The sequence below is a fragment of the Oryx dammah genome, unplaced genomic scaffold, assembly GCF_014754425.2.
Source record: "Oryx dammah isolate SB20612 unplaced genomic scaffold, SCBI_Odam_1.1 HiC_scaffold_15, whole genome shotgun sequence".
In the NCBI taxonomy this organism is placed as follows: Eukaryota; Metazoa; Chordata; class Mammalia; order Artiodactyla; family Bovidae; genus Oryx; species Oryx dammah.
In genome coordinates, this window is record NW_024070199.1 from 41,616,925 (window position 1) to 41,640,872 (window position 23,948).

Consider the following 23,948-nt stretch of genomic DNA (forward strand, 5'->3'; position numbering starts at 1 on the left):
ACCTGGGAGATCCTGCTCTTCTCTGAGGTGTGGTCCTCAGAGGGTGGTTTCTGCTTTCCAGCTGTCCTAGGGCTGCCTGTGGCCCAGGACTGGGGAAGTGAGGTGTAGAGAGGCCAGGACCTGGCAGAGGGGGCAGTGTGTGTGTGCTTGCAGAGAGAGGGCTCTGGACTGGGCTGAGTTGTGGCCACTTGGATTCTCTTCTTTGCTGCGTGACCTCAGGCAGGACACTTCTGTTTAGGGCTTTGCCAGCCCAACCTTAAAGTGATTAAACCCAGCCCTGCCTATCTCTTTTACCCACTGCAAAGGTAAGGGTGGAGAGGAGATTGTTATGGACAAGGGAGGTGATAGCGTCTCACTGATGATATCAGTGGGGATACCCTGAGAGGTGCTTCATGGCAGAGCCAGAGGAGAGTGGGGCAGGGGGTTCTAAGTTCATTTCCGAGCTTCCCTTTCACTGTCAAGTGGATGATTTCTCATTCTGGGGGTCAGCTACAGGGTGGGGTTCCCCCTAGTTCCTGGAATAACAGGGACCCGACACTTGAAGAGCCTGAAGCCATCAACCCCAGCAGATCCAATCATTTAGTCCTGCCCTGGCTCTGGTGTTGCAGGTGGAGGCAACTAAGGTTCAAAGAAGGAAATTTACTGAAGGTCACACAGCTAGTTCATGGCAGGGCTGATTTGGAACCCAAATCTGCTGTTCATGCATGGTGCTAAATTATACCTGGGGCGAGAATGTGGCAAGTTAGAAAAAGACCCCTCATCAGTGAGAGCCACAGGGGCTGGGGCAGGGGAGAAATCAGAAGGAAGCCAGTGCTAACTCTGGCCCCGCACACCCCAGGGCTATAGTCTCACTGACCTGCTCAGAGAAGCAGAGCCAACCACACAGACAGCCAGAGCTGGAAGGCACTTGAGAGCTCATCAAATCCTACCCTTTGATTTTCCAGATGAGAAAATAAGAACCAGAAAGGAAAGTGACTTTGCCAAGGGTTCATTGTAAGCTTGGAAGTCAGAATAGCACTACTCAGATCTCCAGACTCTGGAGCTGAGCCTCTGGACAGCTTTGTAAAGCAGGCTGTGTTTGGGACAGGAGGGCAAAGGCTGTAAACACAACTTGTCTCTAGCCCTCCAGTCCTCATGCAGAGTGACTTCCCCTTCAGTCCTTCTCCCCTCAGGTCCCAGGCCCTTCAGTAGCCCACCTTATCTGTCCTCCCCACCTAAGGGAAAGGTATCAGAACAAGGGGTCTCCAAGAGGCCCCTTTAGCAGTTCAGCCCTAAATTTTCCATTTACCATGAGACACTTTCAGCGTGACAGAAAATCAGCTCTGTTCAAAGAGTAGGAGTAACAAGGGCTCATTACCTTACAAAATGGCCTATTCTAATACTGGTCATCTCTACAGTTAAAAAATGCCTCTAACCTACACTGACTTCAAGTTAATCCAGTAAACTGGTCTGCATTACTGTCAAAAGCCAAAGGAGTAGCTAAATGAGAAGAATTTATCTACGAAGAGACTGCATTTTGGGGCCAAATGGGGTGAACTGACAAGATATGATTTCTTGAGGGGCAGCAGGGCTCAGGACATGGAGTCTTGCGAGACCCCATTCTCTAACCCGGCCAGGAGAGTTGAAGATTTGAGGTCAAGTACAGACTCCACCTGCCCAAAGGGTTCTGTCAACAACTGGATCCCTATATCTTGAGAAAAGAGTTTGCTCTCTCTCTACCCCCACTAAAATTCAGTCATTAAGTCTTCATAAATAATTTATTGTCATTAGAAATCAAAGTGCCAGAGATGAAAGACCCAACTGGCCCTTTGGGCAGTAAAATTCTCAGACTAGAGCATTTTAGAAACTTACATTCTTAGTGATTTAAATTGGGTGAGGACACTCCTTTGTAAAGAGGCAAATGACAGGACAAACCCACAAGAGGACTCAGGGAGTCTGGGGCTTTCGTTCTCCATGACTGGAACGTCATAAGCAGAGAGTGGAGTGGGAAGGGTCACTGCCCCTCTCACTGCTGCATTTAGGAGGCTCACTGGCTGCTCTTTCTGAAGAAATACCTAAACGGGAAGAGAGAGCTGCAGAAGGAGAGCAGAGCAGGTTGAGACTCCAGAGGTCCAGTTCCCGTCTCCCAGGTCCCATTAGGGCTCTATTATTAGCTAGGGCATTTCTGCTCTGAGACCACTGATTGGAAATTCAAGTCTGAAACAGCATTTGAAAAGGTACCCAAGTTAAATTATACTCTGGAAGTATAAATAAAGAACAATAGCAATGGGATGGCTGAGCTCTAGACAGATGAAGGGATTTGTTTTGTACTCTGCAAAAAGGACTCTGAAGACAGAGCCTAGGTTCAGAGAGAAGAATGGAACTATTTTAGTAATGAAATCAACTGAACAACCCAAACACAGTAAGAATGGTTGTTGTCCAAGTAACATTTGGGATATCAGATTCAATGCTGGGCACATCAGGGTGGGGTAGGTTAGTTAGGACCCTAAAGCTCTATCTCATTTCCATCATTTGTTCTGCACAAAATAGAGATTTATAAGGGTAATCTGCTTTCTTTTCTAGTCTACTTTCTCTGAGAGATTCAATGGGACTAAGTTTAATGGCAGGAGAGAAGTCTGTCTTACGTCAGAAACCCAAAGAAGCCACTGGTTCCCAACTCTGCGGGTCCCTCAGCTGGAGGTGGATTGTTTTGCTGCGTTGGTGGGATAGTCTTCCCTACCAGGCTGTCCTCCCACTTAGAGTCTGCAAGGGAAACACTCAGGCAGGGAAAGGGCTACTTGCATGTGAGCGGAAAAAGGCAGGACACTGAGCATGAGCCAAGGGCAGGCTCAAACCAGGATAAGTGAAGCCAGGTGCACTGTTTGCTCTGATCTTCTCAATTTCATCCCAGCTCAGGAAGAGGCTATTCTGACCTTGGAGTATTTTCAAAGTCAGGTCGAGATTTTTTACACTGCTCAAATCCTAGACACCTACCATGGCTGGTGTGTCTACACGTGGACTGACAACTTGTTGCAGAACTCACTTTGCTCATGTGCCTGCATCTGTGATAACTGCATCCATACTGAATTCTCATGCTGAGTGAAAGATCAGCAAGCCGAAAGGGCGACACCTTGACATGCATCCTAGCCCCTGCTGAGCACCACCTGCACCTTCGATATTAACACTAATGCCCCAGAGAAAAGAGGAGGAGAGACAGCTTCCCAGAGATTGTTCTCTGGGATAGAAAAGCAAAGCATATCCCTCCCAACTTTTCTGTAAAACTTACATGGAATGTTCTGAAACTGTGGGAGCACCAATTTTGCTATCAGAAGCACAAGAAGAACATGCATTGCCTCTTTCCCTCCATTTGGGAACTGCAGGGGCTCCTATTACCCAGAGCATGCCCCCAGACTGAATGGCCAACAAGCGCCTCCACGGGAGCAAGGCACATTGCCCACTGAGTGTGCCCAGACTCAGAGCTCTGTGCTGCTTTGCTCATCAGGGGACTAAAGAGGACAGAATGCTTATTAGAGGAGAGCAAATATGAATTTCCCAGAACCTACCCTGGTCCTGGACATCGGTGACATCAAATGCTGGGGTCTTCTGGCATTCTTGCTGGGTTTTTCTTTCTCTGTTCTGATGAAAAGACCAAGAAAAGTCTTAAACTTTACTCTTTTCCAGCTTGGGGGTCTGAATGCTATTTGCTGGTGAAGAGATTTCACATCAGTGCTGGGGTCTGGCTTCCGACTGCCCAGGCAGGTTCTATTTTTATGTCCTTTTCCCATATCAGCTTCCCAAACACTGTCCTCGTAAAATCATAATGTTTAACAGACAAGAACAAACCAAGCTGGGTGTACCTTACCATTCCATGTTTCTGAGTGCCAGCTATTGCCAAGGACAGAATTTCAAGGTTTCAGAAATCAGGAGGACCTTTATTTTACCTTGGAGAAAAGTATAATCTATATGGTAAAACTGACATACAAACTAAGTACTATAAGTCAGTGTGATAAGACTACCCTATCAGTCTATATAGAGTGCTGAGGAGGTTGTGAAGAGAGTGGGTGGTGGTTGGACAAGGAAGACTTCACAGGGGAAGTGTTATTTAAGTGGGGCCTCAATGGACAGCATCAAGGAGTCAAAGAGAGCAGGGCATTCCAGACGAGGACATGATGTACAAGGGCACACTGCCATTAACATGTAAATATGATCAATGTGGCTAGAGCCAGCAGAAGCATGACTGTGGCATAAGCAGCCAGCACCCCACAACACAATCTTACTGTTTCTCCCTGTGCTACTGCCCTACAGACCTTCCTTCGTACTTTGAAGTGGACACTCTATAGCCTGGTTGCAAGCCTATAATATTCTCTGAGACACCTTGATAGAAACACGGTTTATATATTTCTTTTTGGGAATCACTGCCAACTGGTCACTTCCCTCATCGAGGCAAAACCTGAGGCTTGACCACCCAGCAGTGCTGGGGAGTTCTTGAGCCATTTTGCCAGTGAAGAATTCTGTAGCAAGCGGCTGCCAACTGTCAGGGTGAATCAAGGGGGCAGAGGCACAGCAATGCCAGGAAAGGGAGGACAGGTCCTCCATGCTAAGCATGAGCTAATATTGCTGGTAACCTTTTCCACAAACCCTTAAATCCCAAACCACATGGGCAGCCACCTAAGGCATACTCCTATAAAAGTGAAAAGAACTCTTGGGCAGAAGGAGACTACCTCTCACTTCTTCTATATAGGGTGGAGGGGAATTCAGAGGCCCTAGATATGATTTCTAGCTTGAGGGAATGATTCTCATGAACTTAAGGAAACTATGGCTTGCCATTTAAATCCTGCTGCATTGGCCCTAAGGAAAGCATCTACTAAGGCTGGAAGTGGGGACTAGAAGTGCAAAGGCCCTGGGGCAGAGGTACAGCCTATCTCTGAACCAGTGGAAATTTCCATGGTAAGAGAGCCTTTGTGCTCTTCTGAAATCTTGACAGAGGTTTCCTCAGGCAAATGTTGTAAGAGAGGAAAAACATTATAGCCTGAAATAAAACTGAGGGTACCATCCAGGACATCCAGCCACACATAATACCCTGAAAACCTGATGCAAAGCTGTCCCCTGTACGTTCAGGGTCACCTCTACTTCAAAGTGCAGGTCAAGTAGCAGAGGCGGAAAAGAAAGCTACGTGCACGGCAGTCTATTTCCCTTCTGGACCATTCATCTGCTCTCTTCCATTTTTTTTATCCTTTTAAAGTCTGGATCTCTAGATCTGGGAGCTGAAGTAACAAAAGGAATGAGTCTGCCCTTCTTATCCATTCTCCCTAAACACCTCTGATGAAACAGAGACCTTATTCAGGTATGTGTTGTATTCTTCTAAGCTTTCCCTGCACAGGCTCCCTATGTGTACAGATGTGCACAGTCCATACTGACTGTGTCTCTACACCTTAACTCCTCCCAAAGGGGAGCGAAGATATCAACCACTGGACCAAAGGAGCATGTTCGATTCTTCCGGCTCTTAATGACTTGCACTAAGAGTCACTGTGATCACGTTAATTTAGGAGATGTCTGCTCTCTGGGAACAGGGTCTACAGTGGAGATCATTTGGGCTTTGAGTCAAAATCAATAAACATATTCCTTTTCTTTTTTTCTCAGAGTTTTTTTCTAACCCAGTATCAGGTTGACAAGGTAATTATGTTGAGTTAAGAAACTGTGGGTTCTTGAGGGAGATGATGCGTCAGACTAAGAATAGGAAAGTACAAAGGGTAGAGAGTGAGGGAAGTGTTCCTTTAATAGTAATTATCTTGGTTGTATAAAGTGTCTTTGTTCTCCAGAGCCTCATGTACTCTTCTTGTACTTTCTAAATTCTTCTTCTTCCCTCTTGAAAGGATGAGAGTATACAGGGAAACCATCTGCTGAAATCACTCCGTGGGCCAGTTGGCCATGGGTATAATAACATGGCTGTGTACCCTGCCCCTGCCTACAGAGGCAGAGGTCTTCGTCTTCAAGGGTTCACTCTACTCCAACTAAATGGTAAACTCCTGGGAAAAAACTAGATTTTATATGTTTGTGTGCACTCCAGCACCTAACACAATGCCTGGCAAACAGGGGACAGAGTTGTTTAGAAATGAAAATCAGTTTTCTGCTTAAAAATGTTTTAGGGAATTCCTGTGATCTTGAAGATGGCTTTAAGACCTTTTAGGATGCAGTCTGAGCTGACTCCTCCAGTAGGTCACTAAAAGTACTATACTCTTATACTCTTTCCACTTGGCCTAAGTGCTTGGCGCTATCCTGAGCTACTCTGGGAACTCTCTCTCACATCCACTTGGTTTCAGTGAGGCTCTCCTTTGTGGCCCCTTTGTCCCCTGGGTTTCTTTTATTCCTGTTCATAGCACATTTATCATAAATTGTCCACCCAGCTTTACATTTTTAGCACTGTTGGGGGAGAGTGTGCTTGCTAGTACTTGGCACACAGTAAGGTGAAGTCGCTCAGTCGTGTCCGACTCTTTGCGGCCCCGTGGACTGTAGCCTACCAGGCTCCTCCGTCCATGGGATTCTCCAGGCAAGAATACTGGAGTGGGTTGCCATTTCCTTCTCCAGGGGATCTTCCCGACCCAGGGATCGAACCCAGGTCTCCCGCATTGGAGGCAGACACTTTAACCTCTGAGCCACCAGTAGATACTCAATAAATGTTTGCTGAATGAATGAATATATAAATGTTTACTCAATATCTGATCATGTTTTGGATCCTGGGAAGGTGAGGGAGGTGAGCTAGGAAATAAAGGTCAGAGCTGCTTTGTAGCTATGGTGGAGAAGTAAGAAAAGTCACAAATAATAGCTATTTCAAGGAAAAAGGGCATTATTTTAGGGACTATTATGGAAAAGAAGCCCTAAAATAGAGGAGTAGCAGATGTATGAATATCTAAATGGAGAACAGACCTCACAAAATGAATCAAGTATTATTGAGGCCGACCCATCACTGCTGTAAATGAAGTTTTCTTTTACCAGTATCCTGTGCTGATACAAACCTATTTTGTCTGTAAAAATTAGATGTTCCCAGACTCAGACTCCAGTGCAGATGAGGGCAAAAAGCTTTTGAAAAAAAAAATTCTACACTGGATCTCACCTCAACTCAACAGACCTGTTTTCTTTTTCAACTGCAGAGTATAAAAAAGCAGCTCTTTAAGCTAAGAGAAGGCTTTTTAACAAAAGGATTCATCGATGTGTGTATTATGCAGCTACATTTAGGACAGGCTGTGGCAAGGGTGGATGGCTGAAAGTTGCTCTGCACACAGGGAAACCTGTCTGAGGTTTCCAGAATGAGTGCAGTGAATTCAGTCTGTACTTAGGACCAAGATGTGCTGGTAAAAGGAATCCTGACTCGTAACCAAACAGAAATAGCCAAGAGTCTTGAAGTTTCCATTTTGGTGCATACCCTCCTGGTTTCCACAGGGGGCTTCTTTTTGCTGAGCCCTTGACTGGAAGTCCCCATCTCGGCCCTAAAGTGGGAGGAAAAAAAGCCCAAGAAACATTACTGGCAGTGGACACATCATCACATTCAAGCAAAAGTGTCCCAGATGAATATTTCAGCAGGTTGGCTATTTTTATGCCACTCCTGGCCTGCAGAATTCTGTGGCCAAATTCTCTTTGGGTGCTGCTTTAATTCACAGCAGAATCACAATTTGAGACACTTGGGGATCTAGCGGGTGAGAAAGGGAAAATGTGATCGACAGCAGGATTTTGAAATACTTGGTTGGGCATCAAAACACAGAGAAAGGGAAGATATGAGGCCCCTTCTTCGTGAAAAATTCAGTCAAACAGAACCAAACAAAGCTTCATACCTCCAAGCACCCTCGCATCCCACCTGTCTGGGGAAGGAATTTCCCGCCTCTTCACTGGCACGTGCGTTTGGACAGTGGAGGGGTCAGCTCCTGCATGGCCTGCCCTCACAGCCCCACACGTCCCCACTGCCCCTGCATGGCCTACCCTCACAGCCCCATGCGTCCCCACTGCCCCTGCATGGCCTGCCCTCACAGCCCCATGCGTCCCCACTGCCCCTGCGTGGCCTGCCCTCACAGCCCCATGCGTCCCCACTGCCCTTGCATGTCTTGGTGCCCGCATAATACCAGGAAAAGAACATTTGCTTTCTGTGAACCTGAGTTGAAAGCACTTTGGGTTGGGGAGCAAACCACACCTTGGATTATTCCAGCATCTCTCTGTGGGTGCTAATATGAAAACACTGAATTGTCTTACTGACTCATTCTGTCCCTGACAGAGAATCAAAAGAAGAAATAAGTAGCCCCTACAATAGTAACTTCAACATGTTAAGAGTTGTGCTCAACTCTCCCCGTAATTTGCAACACCTCAGGCAGTAATTGAAGCACACCCTCTTACAGACGTCTATGTTTCGGCCTGTACTACCTCTTAAGGTAGAGTTCCAAAAGCTGCACAGGCTCCACATGCAGCAGACACAACCACCCACACCTGCTGGAAAAGTGAGAGCAGGCACAGAAATACACTGCTCACTGCATAAACTAAGATTATATCTTATTCATTCTCACTCTTTTGAGGCTTTCTCTATGTTCACGTATAATGCTGTGGGACTTCATATCTTACGCCTTCTGAGTGTCTTTTCTTTTTTCTTTCTCTTTTTTGGCTGCACTGCTCGGCTTGTTGTTGCTTAGTTGCTCAGTCCTGTCCAACTCTTTGAGACACCATGGACTGCAGCCTGCCAGCCTCGTCTATCCATGGGATTTCCCAGGCAAGAACACTGGAGTGGGTTGCCATTTCCTTCTTCAGAGGATCTTCCTGACCCAGGGATCAGACCTGAGTCTCCTGCATTGGCAGGCGGATTCTTTACACCTGAGCCACCAAGATCTTAGTTCCCCATCCAGGGATGGAACCTGTGGCCCCTGCAGTGGAAGCTCAGAGTCCTAAACACTGGACCACCAGGGAATTCCCTCAGTCCTCACTGAGGATAATGAACAGAAGCATTCTACTTTGCTGAGGAAGTAGATTAGCAAATTACATTGCAAATACCAACTTGCTTCCTTCCCTTAGTCTACCCAACTGAATAAGCAGCTATGAATAAAGCCCTGAGACAGAATGACTCAGCCCCACAGAGGGCAAGGCCTAACTAGAATGTAGGTTTAGCGCCTCACCCAACACCACTGACCTGTCCAGCCCTGGCCTGGCTGGGGAGCTGGGCACTTCTCTGCGTTTTCGTTTCTTCAGCACAGCTTCTGCTGCCTTCTTCTCTGCCAGGACCTTCAGAGAGGAACCAGATTCCTGAGACTTTTCCAGAGTTGCTCACATGAGGGGACAGTGAAGAGAACTGCCCATCTATAAATTGCCAAAGGCAGCTTCTAACATCAGCTTTGTAAGTAAGGATAGACAAAGTCTCAGAAATCTAGCCAAGAAGATAAAAAATTCTTGAGTATACAATCCTTATTGGACCTAGGCAACAACCAAGGGGCAAAACAGAAGAGTCAAGAGCAAAACGTAAGATAAGAGGCAATAAAGGCAATTTTCATTTCATAAAGAAAAGGCAAACTTACCAACCCAAGAGGACTGCTATTCATTGATTTTCCTACAATAGGAAATTTGAATATCATAATGAAGCAAGGCTGTTTCTTCATTGACTTCTTAGAACTGGTCCTAGATAAAACTTTGGTGTGTGCCCTTTTCCCTTTCACCTGGTATCAGTTTTCCTAGAAATACTGTGTCTCCGAACTTTTTCCCTCCCTTATTTTATTGTCATCTACAAGTCATGTGGAGATGATGTGGTGAGAGATGACGTGACTCCACCGTGTCATCACAGATCATATTATAACAATAAGTCACTTAAATGGGGATGATCCCTATTATGAAAGAAAAAAAGTAGAACTTATGGCATCAGTGACAAATGAATTGAGATATTTTGAGATAATGCCTTTGTACTTTTTTTTCCCAAATCAAACTGGTAGATGTCTCCTTGTCCCTCTATTTGTAAAAATAACAATGGCCCCCAGAGATTAAAAATTGGGAGATATGTTTAAGATATTACTAAGATGAAAGTCATTAAATACTCTAAAATGGTAGGAATTATTTATATCATAGGTTATTTTTCATTGAGTTATTACCCTAAGTCACACTGTACTTTCCATTTCCCCGTACACATTTAATATTTTCAACAACTCAATGACTATTATTAGTTTTCACCATTTCACAAAGGAGGCATACAAAGACTGAGTAATTTATCTAAGGTCACACACTCAAGTGGCAACTCCACCAAGATTTGAACCAGGCAGTCTAACTTGGAGGACATGGTCCTGACTTCTGCAGTGTCAGTGTGGGGGCTCGATCTGGCTATTTCACCACATTCAGCACTGCTAACCTGTGGATGTTCAACCGCCCCCTTTTCCTTCTCCTCTACCTACACTTTCATAGTTCTACTTACCTGGTGACAGATTTTCATGAAACCATTTCATCTCCACATACAGAGTGAAAACAAATGGATAAGGGACCAAGACAGCTTCCCCATGTTTGAATTTCAGATGGGATACTCTTTCCCATTTGCTTTTATCTGGGAAATGTGCTAAGGAGTGAGGATGTAGCCAGTAAGAATCCCTGAGTATTATTTTAGAAGAAAGACTCCATCTCCTTTCCTTGACCTACCCTCCAAACTGCACGGGTTTGCTGCTTCCACTTAAATCTACAGTGTGAACTGTAGTCCATTTCCCCCCAGGAAAGAAAGGATACAGGGAAATACAATAAAGTGTTCCGTAGCAAATGGCTGTAAATTATCCAGGTTTCCTAAGACCACACGAATAGAATCCTGAAAAAAAAAAAAAGTGAAATAACTTTAATACTAATTTCAGCCAGTCTATCAATTTATCTCTATCACTGCTCTTCACATAGCCTATACTCTAGAGTCCAACTACTTGCTGTTCCCTGAATATACCTTCCACTTCTCCACTTCTCTGCTCTGGCCTGAAATACCCTTTTAGTCCATCATCATATGACTAAATTCCACTTATTCCTTTATGGCACAACTCAAAAGCCATCTCCTCCCCAAAATTTTCCCTGATTTCCCAAGTTAAATTAACTACAGGCCTCAAATTTCACAGTAGTTAGCCTTGGGCCTTTACTATATTCCATGCATCTTTTTTTCCCCTTTCTGTGCCTCCAGGCTTGTGAAATCTTAATTCCCTGACCAGAGTTTGAACTCTGGCCCGGCAGTGAAATTGCTGAGTCCTAACCACTGGATTGCCAGAGAATTCCCTCCATGTACATATTTTTATTTTCTTTACTAAGAAATCTTCTTGAAGTAGAATAGATACCTGATTTATCTTAGCATCCCTTCCCTACCATAGTGGATGAAGCATAACAGGTCCTCAACAGATAGATGCTGGATTTGTTGCTCAGTTCTGTTGGACTCTCTATGACCCTACGGACTGCAGCCCACCAGGCTCCTCTGTCCATGAAATTCTCCAGGCAAGAATACTGGAGTGGGTAGCCATTCCCTTCTCCAGGGGTCTTCTCAAGCCGGGGATTGAACCCCATCACAGGCAGATTCTTTACCATCTGAGCCACCAGGAAAGCCCCAATGAATAATATTGGTATTTATTTATATGTACTTATTTTGCTTTTGTTTATGTCAAACCTTTTCTTCTACTGTCTTTAAATCTTAATTATTTAGTCTCTAATTAACCTATGCTTATTAGTATATGGGCAAAGAGTCTGACATGACCGAGCACTCACCACTACTCAAGAACCCTTCAAGATAAAAGATTTCTATTATCCTCTTTTTACCGACGAGGAAACTAAGACAGAGAGAGGTACGGTGATTTATGGAAGGCTACACAGCTAGTAATGATGGAGTCAGACACGAACCCAGGCAGTGGGGCTCCAGAGCTTACACTCTTAACCATTAAACTGCTTATCAATATATGTTTTCTAAGTGAATGACAAAGGATAACTTCTGCTTTAAAACCAATGAGAGTAAAAAAAAAAAAAGAACATCTAAAAGGCACTTCAAAAAGTTTTAGGGAATTCCCTGGTGGTCCAGTGGCTAAGACTCCACACTCCCATTGCAGGAGGCCTGATTTTGATCCCTGGTCAGGGAACTAGATTCTGCATGCTGCAACAAAGAGTTTGCATGCTGCAACAAAGACTGAAGATCCTGCAACTAAGACCCATGCAGCCAAATAAATCAATAAGTGTTTAAAAAAAACACAACATTTTTATATGATTATAAGTGTATATAAGTGTTCTCTAGCTACCATTAGATGAACTATTGTGCAGCAAGAACTGCATACGTCTATTTCTAATCCTCACTATAATCCTGAAAACTGATATTATTTATCAATCTTACTGACAGGTAAGGGAACAGACTCAGATAAGGAAGACAAATTTCCCAAAAATTGTACTGTGAAGGCAGAACTCGAGTTCAAATCCAGGTTTTATTGGTTCTAAAGACTATGTTTGCAATATTTTACTGCCCTGAGCTTTTCTCTGCCCATATTAAGTGAAGCAAAGTGAAATAAATTTTGCTCTACTCATAATTAAAATAAGCAGAAAACTGTCATGGTCCTATGTTAAAATAATTGCTATTTATAATGATGCCTCTGAGGTCCTCAAAGATCCTAATGTATTTTTCAACACATAGCTAAAGAATACCTTTAAGGCTCTGACTCAACTTTTTGGTTTCACAGTTTTACATTTGTGTATGCAATTATATTCAAATTCTTTGAAATGTGGCAGCATATGTCTTTATAAATCACAACAGTCATAGATCACTCAGTCATGAAGTTAGAAAAGAATACACTAGTTTAAAACTCTCATATTATGAATGAGGCAAATAAGACCCAGGGAGGTAAGTGATTTATTTGCTAAGGCTCACACATCTCTTAGTGGTTCAGCCAGGACTAGAAACAGGGGCCAGCCCCCAGAACTCTTAATTCTTTGTCCAGTGCTTTCACCAGTTTACAAATTTGTCCACCTTCTTTTTCTTCTTGAGGGAGAATCTAAAGCCATCAGAGTTGGGTAGGAAAGGAATGAAAATAAAGTGGAAATATAGCAGATGCAAATGTTTCCAATTAAAATGAAGACACAGCAGCCTTGTCTGTGTATTTACAGTTGAGTTTCCTGAACGTCAAGTACCAGGCAGTGGTTGGGATGGTGAGGTTTCCCAGAGCCCTGGAAGGCAGCAGTCCTCCGGATGCTTTCTCTATGCCAGCCACCACAAAAGACAGCTGCCCATGGCTGGGAACTCTAGTGGAAACAAAATCACTCTTAGCCTCAAAGGTGCTGACACTTCAACTAGGAAAATTGAGAAAGAGTATAGGCTTTAATTTCCCTGGAAAAACAGTAACCTTTCTCTGCAGAAGAAATGTGGCAGGGAGAAGTCAAAGAGTCAAGCGGAGATTGTGACTAAGTTTGTAGGAAACAACTAAAATCTAAACAGGGATGCATCCTCAGCTTAAAAAACAACATTCCCAGAAATTGTCTGCTTCTTTCCCTACCTCCAGCTCCTGGACGACGACTTCCTTGTTTTCTACCTCTTCCCCTCTAGAAGGTAAACAGACAAGAAGTAAGTAAGCCAAGAAGAAAAGCTCTGGAGACAACAGACTCTAGTAAAAAGTGACATTTCCAATGAGCTAAGGGAACATAACTAAATAACAATTGTGTGTGCTGACCCAGCGCTCAAGGGAAGAAGAGCTCACCAGGTGGTGTAGACAGAAAACTGGTACAGGCTGTACCAAAATATCCTCTCCATCACCCTGCCAAGACCTGACATTCCCACCGTTACAGTTAATAATTGATTAGACCAGTAGTACAAGTGTAATCTGTGGACCTCCAGGGGTCCTCAAGACCCTTTCAAGGAATCTCCAAGGGCAAAGGTAGTTTCATAATAATACTAAGATATTACTTGCCTATTTCACTATATTGACATTTGTATCATAGTGCAAAATCTGTGGTGGTGAAAATGCTGGTGCCTTAGCACAGATCTAGTCAGTTGCACTAAACTGTACCAGCAATTGTAGCCATCTTTGCCACCACACAGGAAAAAAAATTTCAATTCCATTTAATATGTTAGAGGAAGAAGTAAAGCCTTAATAATTCTGTAAATCTAACCCCCCGAATAATGGATTTTTAATATACTCTGTGATAAAACAGGAAGTATGGATAAAGTGTTTCTGCGGCATACCAGAAGATGATGGTTCTCTTGAGAAGTACCTGCACGACTGTTTAGGTTGCAAACTGAACCACGTGCTTTTTCATATTTCACTTGACTGGTCAGCTGACAGATAAACGATGGTGCTTATTCAGACTTGGGAATGTGACAGATATTTTCTCAAAAGGAAACAGTGAGCTTATCAATAAAACTGACAGTATTTGTTGTTAAGGATAAATTTTTGGATTTCAAGTAAAATTTCGAATTTTGGAAAACTTTTATCCACCACTGTGGGGTTGACAACTTCCAAATACTTGGACATTTTTCTGATAAGATTGGTAGTGATATTAGCAAATATGTTTTTTGACACTGTATAATGAAGTGTGTTGACATTTGAACCATCTGCATGTGAAACAATATTTTCCAAGCGAGCACAGAAACACTTCAGGTTACAAAATCATTCTAGGTAAAAGATAGATCAGCTTTCAAAGAACACAATAGACCAATGGATTTTAATGTTGCAGAGATCAGAAAGTACAGTGATATAATTTCAGATTCCACATTGCAACTAACCTTTAAAAAGCTACTGTATTTTTTAAAAATGAAACTGAGTTTTCTGGTTGTCTAGTGGTTAGGGCTCGGCACTTTTACTACTGTGGCCTGGGGTTCAATCCCTGGTCCTGGAACTGAGATCCCACAAGTTGTGCTGTGCAGCCAAAATTAAAAAAAAAAAACAAAACAATTTTTTTAATTTAAAAAAATAATAAAAATTTTAAAAGAAACAAAATAAACAACTATTATTTGCCAAGTTTTGATGCAGGGCCAAGGAAGAATATCCACAATGATCTGAGAAGATTATTAATATATTCCTACCTTTCCCTACTACAAATATCTATTGTTCAGTTGATCAGTAGTGTCCAACTCTGCAATCCCATGGACTGCAGCATGCTGGCTTTCCTGTCCTTCACCATCTCCTGGAGTTTGCTCAAACCCATGTCCACTGAGTCAATCATGCCGTCCAACCACCTCTGTTGCTCCTTCTCCTCCTGCCCTCAATCTTTCCCAGCATCGGGATCTTTTCCAATGAGTTGGCTCTTCACATCAGGTGGCCAAAGGATTAGAGCTTCAGCTTCAGCATCAGTCCTTCCAATAAATATTCAGAGTCGATTTCCTTTAGGACTGACTAGTTTGATCTCCTTGCTGTCCAAGGGACTCTCAAGAGTCTTCTCCAGCACTGTGGTTTGAAAGCATCAATTCTTCGGTGCTTAGCCTTCTCTATAGTCCAACTCTCACATCTATACATGACTACTGGAAAAACCATACCTTTCACTATATGGACCTTTGTCAGCAAATATATGTAAAGCTACATATATATGTAAAGCTGAATTTTTCATGCAATTCAACCAAAAGAAAAAATTCACAACAGATTAAATGTAAAAGCAAATATGATAATCTAGCAGTTTTTTATTAAGCCAGATATTAATGAGATTTGCAGAAATTTAATGTGATGTCAATCCTCCCATTAATTTTTTGCTTTAGAAAATATGGTTTAGTCACAAAGTTGTGTTTGACTCTTCGGACTGTAGCTTGCCAGGCTCCTCTGTCCATGGGATTCTCCAGGCAAAAGTACTGGAGTATATAGTTATTTTAAATAAAAATATATTAAAACTTAATAGGTATATCATTATTTTAAAATTAATATTATACATTTAAAAGTTGTGGTAAAATACATATAACCTCAACTTTTCCATTTTAACTATTTTTTTAAGTATATAATTCAGTGGCATTAATTAATGGGTTGGCCAAAAATTTTGTTCAGGTTTTTCCATATGATATTACATTCAAAACCATGGCTTGCAGTCAGCACTACCTTATTTCTAAAACTTATTTCCACAAATAGAAACATTGTGCTCTTTAAACAATAACTTCTCATTCTTCCCTCTACCCAGGCTGTCTCTATGAGTTTTCCTATTTTAATATTTCATGTAAGTAGAATCATATAAGATTTTCCCTGTTGTGACTGGCATATTCCTAGGAATGAAACTGCTGGGTCACACGGTAACATGGTCATACGGTAAGGGCTTCCCTGGTGGCTCAGACGGTAAAGCGTCTGCCTACAGTGCGGGAGACCCAGGTTTGATCCTCTGGAGAAGGAAATGGCAACTCACTCCAGTATTCTTGCCTGGAAAATCTCATGGATGGAGCCTGGTAGGCTACAGCCCATGGGGTTGCAAAGAGTCGGACACGACTGAGCGACTTCACTTCATGGTAATTTTAACTTTTGGAGGAACTGCTAAACCAGTTTCCATAGTATCTGCATTATTTTACATTCCCACCAGCAATGTATGAAAGTTCCAATTTCTCCACATCCTTGTCAACAACTGTTGTTTTGTTATTTAATTATAGCTATCCTACTAGGTATGAAGAGGTATATCATTGCAATTTTGATTTGCATTTTCCTAGTGACTAAAGATATCAAGCATTTTTTCATGTGCTTACTGGCCATTTGTATATCTTCTTTAGAGAAATGTCTATTCAAGTCCTTTGTCCATTTTCAATTGGATTGTTTATCTTTTGTTGTTGAGTTGTAGTTCTTTATATATTCTGGATATTAAGCTCTTATCAGATACATGATTTGCAAATATTTTCTCTCATCTCTGGTTTTCCTTTTCACTCTGTTAGTAGGGTTCTTAGACATATAAATTTTATAAAATCAACTAAGTCTAATTTATCTAATTTGAGGCCTGTGTGTTTGGTGTTGTATTTAAAAAACCACTGCCAAATCCAAAGTCATAAAGATTTGCCCCTGTGTTTTATTCTAAGAGTTTTAGTTTTAGCTCTTATTTAGGTCTTTGATCCATTTTTAGTTAACTATAGTATATTGTGTAAGATAAGGGTCTAACTTTATTCTTCTGCATGTGGATATCCAGTTTTCCCAGAACCATTTGTTAAAGAAACTGTTCTTTCCCATTGAATGCTCTTGGCATTCTGGTCAAAAATCAATTGACCATAGATGTTAGTGAGGTTTTATTTCTGGGCTCTCAATTCTATACTATTTATTGGTTTATATGTCTGTCCTTATGCAGTACCACACTTTTTGATTACTTGTAGCTTTGTAGGAAGTTTTTTAATTGGCAAGTATGAGTACTTCAAATCTGTTCTTTTCCAAGATTGTTTTGGCTATTTGGGATCCCTTGAAATTTGATATGAATTTTAGGTTGGGTTTGTACATTTGCAAAAAAAAGTGCCATTGGGATTTTGCTAGGGATTACATTGAATCTGCTGATTGCTTGAGTACCGTTTTCATCTTAACAATATATATATTTGGCTGCACCACAGGGCATACAGGATCTTATTAACAGTTCCCTAACCATGGATCAAACCTCTGCTTCTGTCAGTGAAAGCACAGAATCCCAATCAATGGACTCCCAGGGAATTCCCATCTTAACAATATTAAGTCCTCCAATCCGTGAACACAGATATCTTTATAATTAATTAATTAAGCTTTTTGGCCTCTCTGCATGGCTTGTGGAATCTTAAATTCCCTGACCAGGGATTAAATCCATCTCTGACAGTGGAAATGCTGGGTCCTAACCACTAGATCACCATGGAATTCCCACAGTCTTTCTATTTAGTCTCCTTTAATTTCTCTCAGAAATATTTTTTAGTTTTCAGTGTGTGAGTCTTGTATCTCATTGGTTGAATTTATTGCTAAGAATTTTTTCTTTTTGATACTATTGTAAGAAAAATTGTTTTCCTAATTTTCTTTTCAGAAATTACTGCTAGTTTACTGCTAGTGTATACAAATCAACTGATGTTGATTCATTGATAAGGTTTAACAGTTTTTTGTTGGTTTGTGTGGGTTTTTTAGGTTTTTCCACATACAAGATCATGCCAGGAATTCCCTGGCAGTCTAGTCATTAGGACTCCATGCTTTCGCTGCCAAAAGCTCAAGTTCAATCCCTAGTTGTGGAACTAAGATCTCACAAGCCACGTGGTGCAGCCAAAAAAGAAAAAAAAAAAAAAAAGATCACGTCATCTACAAACAGAGATAGTTTCACTTCTTCCTTTCCAATATGTATGCATTTTCTTTCTTTTTCTTGACTAATTGCTCTGGCTAGAACTCTAGTACTATGATGAACAGAAGTGATGAAAGTGGGCATCCTTATCTTGTTCCTGATCTTAAGGGGAAAAGCTTAAGTTTTTCACCATTGAGTATGTTGTTAGCTGCGCGTTTTTCATATATAGACTTTATATTGAGGAAGCTCCCTTCTATTCCTAGTTTGAGTATTTTTATCATGAAAGGGTGCTAGATTTGGTCAATGCCTTTTCTGCATCCATTGAGAGGGTCATGTGGTCTTTTTTCCCTTCTTTCTATTAATGTGGTGTATTATATTGATTGATTTTTGTATATCCAACTATCCTTGCATTCCTGGGGTAGTCTCAGGAATACAAACAATGCCAATCTTCTTATTAATTTTTAAAAATATGGCTATTTTAAATAAAATGTTATAGTATTTTTAAATTAATAAGTAATTAAGATTGTTCTTTTGATTTTACATGATAAATATTGACAAGTATGACTCATTTAATAAAAAACTCTTTGGAAGCCTCAATTTTAAGAGTGCAAAGGGGTCCTGAGATAATTTGAGAACCACTGCCCTAAAGGTATGCTATTACTAATTTTAAAACTTATATGAATAATAAATATATAGAACATCACATACTTGGAAAAGAGGGCTACAAGGTGCTGCTTCAGCCAGTCTCCTGGACTTGGTGAAGGCAGAGAAGGAATGACCCATGGGAATGTATTAACCTGTGTTTGTAAAGGTTGCCCTTCTGGTTTTAAAATTACCTGATGCTGTTGCCATATCTAATTTTGAATTTATACACATTGGGTCCTGCATGAAGAAATCTCGTCTCTGGAAATGGGTAGGTGAAAGGTTTTAAACTCATTGCTTCCAAACAGTAACCTAAATAAAATAAAAGTGTTAAAGAATTACAAGAAAGCTAAATATGGTTCCTTATGTTTGGGAAATAAAGCCTGCCCAATCTGTAGCATCTCTTCATCAGTATAATGTCCAGTTTTCAGTATCACTGCCTATGTCCCAGGCTCAGTTCTAATATTAATTACCTGGACCATCTCCCCACCTGCATGGGGAGGATACATGATATTCTGAGATAATCTTTATATCTGAAGTCAAAAGACCTAAGTTAAAGTTTTGCTGTTTACTTTATGATCTTGTACAAATTACTTCTTTTCCATGAGACTAATGATACTAACATCTGATGATAACAGGGTTTTTGTTAGGATTAAATCTGTCTCCCAAATATCTCTTGCATCTGTTCTCATCCCTTGCCCCCATTTTCTCTGGAACCTAGGCCAATGTGAAGAGGGCTCAAATCAAATAATGAAACAGTTCAAAGGATGCACCAATAAGAGGCAATTGGGAACACCTCTGCTGTTAATTTTCTATGACGTCTAGGAATTAGCACACCTTCCTGCTATAGCCAATGCAGTAAATAAGGATGTATACTAATGTTTTAAAGTCTTGCCAAGGAGTGCCTTATTTTCCCTACCTCTCAACTATTCTTCTTCACCACTTATGAGAGGACCCTGCGCCACAAGAGTGCCCCCTATTCTTCTAGCACTTACTAGTTTTACTTCTCCTATTCCAGAATCTCTACTCACTTAAGGGCCTCTCTGTGGGAAACTCAGAAGAAGAAATGGAAAACGAAATAAGGCATGCCTCTTCTACTCCAAGAGAGCACTTGGTATGCACTTAGAGACTTTTCTATGCCTCTTTTTATTTGTAAAGTAGAGATAATGAGCCTTGTACTTTCTGTCTCTTCATATGGACGTTTAAATAATAAATAATGAGAGTAAAAGGTCCAGAGTTTCTAGGATCAAATCTACCTATATACAATGCACGGTATTGATTTCAGAGGCAGCTGAGCTAAGGTAGACAGAACAAGCACAAAGTAAGGATAATTTATGTTTTAATCTCAGTTCCATTATCCCTACATAGTTTTTCTGGGCCTTGATTTTATTATTTATACAATAATAACAACTTATGTATATAACAACTAACAACAATTTTTTGTCATACCCTGTTCTAAGTACCTTATATAGAGATCTTACTTAATTCTCACAAAAAGCCTATGAAGTAAGTAGTCTAAATTTGATAGATGAGGAAATTGAAGTACTGAGAGGTGAAGTAAGTTTTCTATGGCTATGGATTTTGGAATTGGAATTCAAACTGAGGCAGTGTTAATTGAGACTTGATGGTCTTAACCACTTTTCCACGCTGCTTCCTAGGGTTATTAGAAAGCAAAAAAAAAAAACAAAACAAAACAACAAGATAATGACTATAAAATCATTTTGCAAGTACTAACATATTATACACACATAAAGTACTATTTTCATTATTCTTTCCTCCATATTACCCTGATTCCATGCCTACTCAGCAGGGAGAACTCTAATATGTACAGTTGGAAGATCTATGTGCCCAAAGAATGGCATTTCCCACAATTTTCAAAGTTCAAGTCTGGGGCTGTCAGTAAAGAGATATCCCAGTGTCCGATCTTGGCTGCTTGGGATTAGAATGACAGGAGGCTGGAGCCAAAACCTGAGACTATTTAGACTAGAACTGCACTCAAAAGTGAAAAGAAATAGTTGGTGCCAACTTCAGAGTTACCAGAGGGGAAATACTGTTCACATCCTGAGAAAAACTTGTACATTCTCCATGCCCGAGGCATGGCAAGAACCCACGCTAGATTTGATAGTGTTTTCGATGCTAGATGACTTTACCAAGCAGGCAGGGACCACCTGATGAGACTTAGGTTGCTGCCACAAAAACTGAGCCCTTAATTATTCAGAGGGTTCGTCTAAAATACAGTCACCTCTCTCCACATACTGAGGACTGGGGCCATCAGAGCAAAGGAAATGAAGAACATTTGCTGGAAATGACAATCCAGAGAGGAAACTTCATGTGCTGTGCTACAGCTGGCTGGCTGAAAGAAGTAAAAACAATCCTCTTCTAGCTGGGGCCTGTTCCTGTTAATTGCTGCCTGCCTGCTTCAGAAACAAACACCACACACTAATTATTCTATTTGAAAATAAAGATTAGACAGCATAATCCCAAACAACCACATAGTAGCAGTGGTTCAAAGATTCACAAGGTTATTTTCCAACATGAGTACTGCAGTCATGGTGACACTATGTCCCAGGAACATATCATTAAGTTGATGAGATCTTACAGATGAAAGGTCAGACTCTCAGCCAATTTTAGGTGATCATAAAACATGATGCCTTTAAAACAAAAGAAGAGAAGTTATAGGCAATATGGGATAGTGGGAATGACGCAGGATTTGGAATTGGAGGACCAAGGCTTGAGTCCTAGCTCTGCCTCTTAACAGTCATTCGACCTTAATCAAGTCACTTAGCCTTTTCATTTCTCAATCCCTACATCTCTAAAAGGGGAATACATTTATCCCTGAAATTTCTGTGAGGATTAAATGAAATAATGCTGTAAAAAGCACTTCATAAGTGCTGGGTAATTATATTAACATTAGCTCTTTTGATAGATTTGAAGTTTCTCTCTTAATGCTTTACTAGAAAAGCAAACTCAAGAGAAGTGTTTAGCTTTAGTATCAGTACAAAATCTGACAAATCTCAATTAAGACTCTTTCCTTGAAATTCCCCAATAATAGATTTAAATGACACATAGGCACCGATGTTAGAAAGGGAAAAATTTTTTAAGGTTTTAGTAATTTGTCTCACATAAAGAAACATTTGGGTCACTACACAGAACTTGAATCAGTGCTGAATGCAATATGAAGATAATGATATGACTACTGAAGCTGAAGGAGAAGATCATACAGAAGTACTGGCATTAAATATATCTGGTGATACTTGATGGGAAAACCCTCCACAGTGTTAATAAAAGAGCTTTCATAAGCATTCATTAAAAATACACTTACTGAGCAGGTCTAACATAACAGGCTCTGTGACCACTAATGAGTTTGGGCCAAAAGAAAAAAAACAGGGAAATCCCACTCATGCTATGAATCCAACATCCAAGTTTTAGAACTGAGGCTAAGGACAGAAGCTTGGCTTCTCCTTTTACCTTCAGAAGTCCTTGGCTAGTTTCAAAAGTCTGCCTGCCTTTGCTGAAATAGATCCAAACTCTCTGAAAACCTATATTTCCAATGAGATTCATGCTTGCCTATAGCTGAAGTGCCCTTCATTTCAGAGGAGACAAAAAGAAGTGAATTCATCAAACAAGGAAATGACTGCTATAGGTCACATAACTCAGTATGGAACCAGGATTAGCCCCCAGGATTGTTGAATCCTTTGGCTGATACATTTTCCATAACACATCACCTGATTATTTTATAATGATCTATAACCCTGGTCAATTGCATAAATCTGGATAGCATCCTCAATTTGGGTACAAAGACATCAAGCCAAAGTGCAGCATTTCCAGATTAAAGCTTCTTAGGATTATATTTTGGGATATAAAGGGTTTCTTTCACATTTGTTTGTCTTTGAGCTCTATTTTCAAAAGGAACTATTCTCAGTTTCCTCACCTTGCAGGGTGACTAGGATGATTAATGAAATAATGCATGTATAATTGCTTATTGCAGTGCTCTATGCATAGGTTATTCAATAAGGAATAGCCATTTTAAAAGCAAAACAAATCCAAGAGTTAAGATAGAGGACAAGAAGAGCTGATCTAAGACTACCCAAGATTCTTCTATGCCTACTGATGTCATTCTTTCCCATTAGACTTCTACTTACTCTTTCTGGTAAGACACAGTCTTTAAAACATCACTGGCATTTATTCAGAAATATATTTGCAACTGGAACTGTGTCAGATTTTGTTTTGTTTTGTTTGGGAGGGGAGAAGTAACTAAATCTTCTAACAGAGGGATAGGAAGGTGTCCTGAAATGAAATCAAAAGGCCTTAGTGAACAACTCAATAGGGCAGAAAGGAGATTAAGTCAACTTCTTAAGTTACTCTTTACACCTAAATGGCTCTTCCACTTTCATTTTAACCATCCTAAAAGCTAATGGAAGAATTATCTTTGGTCAATAGGTCTAGGCCTTTGCTCCTTACTTGGAAAAAGCAATAGAATGGTATTTAATCTCACCACCCTGCCCATTATTTGTTGCTTGTTACATGAAGATCCTTGGAGAAGAAAATGGCAACCCACTCCAGTATTCTTGCCTCAAGAATCCCATGGACAGAAGAGCCTGGCAGGCTACAGTTCAAGGGGTCACAAGAGTTGGACACAACTTAATGATTAAACCACCACATGAAGATCAACTTATTAGCATTCATATCACACCGAATTCACTGCCGAACTCTAAAAATCCTAATCCTAGGAATCCTAAAAGCATTTGGATGTAAAATTGCAAGCAATGAGGGATATTTTATTTTTTGGTTACACCACTGGATGAATTGCCCTGAAGCAGTACCTGCAAAGATTTTTAAATGATAAAGCATCAGTACTTTCAGAAGGGCAAATGGTGAAAAGAATATCCTTAGCTAAAGAGAAAGAAGCATCTCTTGCAGTTTTGAGCTATAAACTTTGAGTCCTTGATATACATATCTCAAGGGTCTTAGTGACCAGAAGACAGACCAAAGTGTGAAAAGCAAGCTTCTAAAATATACAGCTTTGTTCTTGGCATGAAAAAATGGTAGATTCTGAAGAAATGAAGTTAATAAAAAACTATATTACATTTTACACAAAGAGAGGAAATTTCACACAGGAAATCTGAAATATTTTACTGCCTTTAATTCTGGTGAGATACTAGGAA

The 23,948-nt window shown here is 40.9% G+C and overlaps 1 protein-coding gene across 2 annotated transcripts; it reads right to left on the reverse strand.

The window, feature by feature from the left end:
- Window positions 1-1,701: 1,701 nt before the first annotated feature.
- On the reverse strand, window positions 1,702-19,078 carry MAJIN (membrane anchored junction protein). Of its 2 annotated transcripts, none has more exons than XM_040256334.1 (7): window positions 18,978-19,078; window positions 13,470-13,515; window positions 9,140-9,231; window positions 7,400-7,463; window positions 3,543-3,615; window positions 2,625-2,742; window positions 1,702-2,072 (listed from the first exon to the last, which is right to left on the reverse strand). In XM_040256334.1, exons 1-7 carry the CDS (start codon window positions 19,076-19,078, stop codon window positions 2,027-2,029), a joined length of 540 nt encoding a protein of 179 aa, XP_040112268.1. In that variant the 3' UTR covers window positions 1,702-2,026. The 2 variants fall into 2 exon arrangements, with proteins under 2 accessions (XP_040112268.1, XP_040112269.1); XM_040256335.1 differs by lacking the exons at window positions 13,470-13,515; window positions 18,978-19,078 and adding exons at window positions 9,522-9,553; window positions 10,403-10,513.
- Window positions 19,079-23,948: the final 4,870 nt, after the last annotated feature.

Coding starts and splice junctions, on each gene's coding strand:
- MAJIN (XM_040256334.1), bottom strand. CDS start 19,078: ATGAGTTTAAAACCTTTCACCTACCCATTTCCAGAGACGAGATTTCTT. Junction 7,464..9,139: donor GCCAGGCCAGGGCTGGACAG/GTCAGTGGTGTT, acceptor CTCCCACTTTAG/GGCCGAGATGGGGACTTCCA. Junction 2,743..3,542: donor CACCGATGTCCAGGACCAGG/GTAGGTTCTGGG, acceptor TTTCCCTTGCAG/ACTCTAAGTGGGAGGACAGC.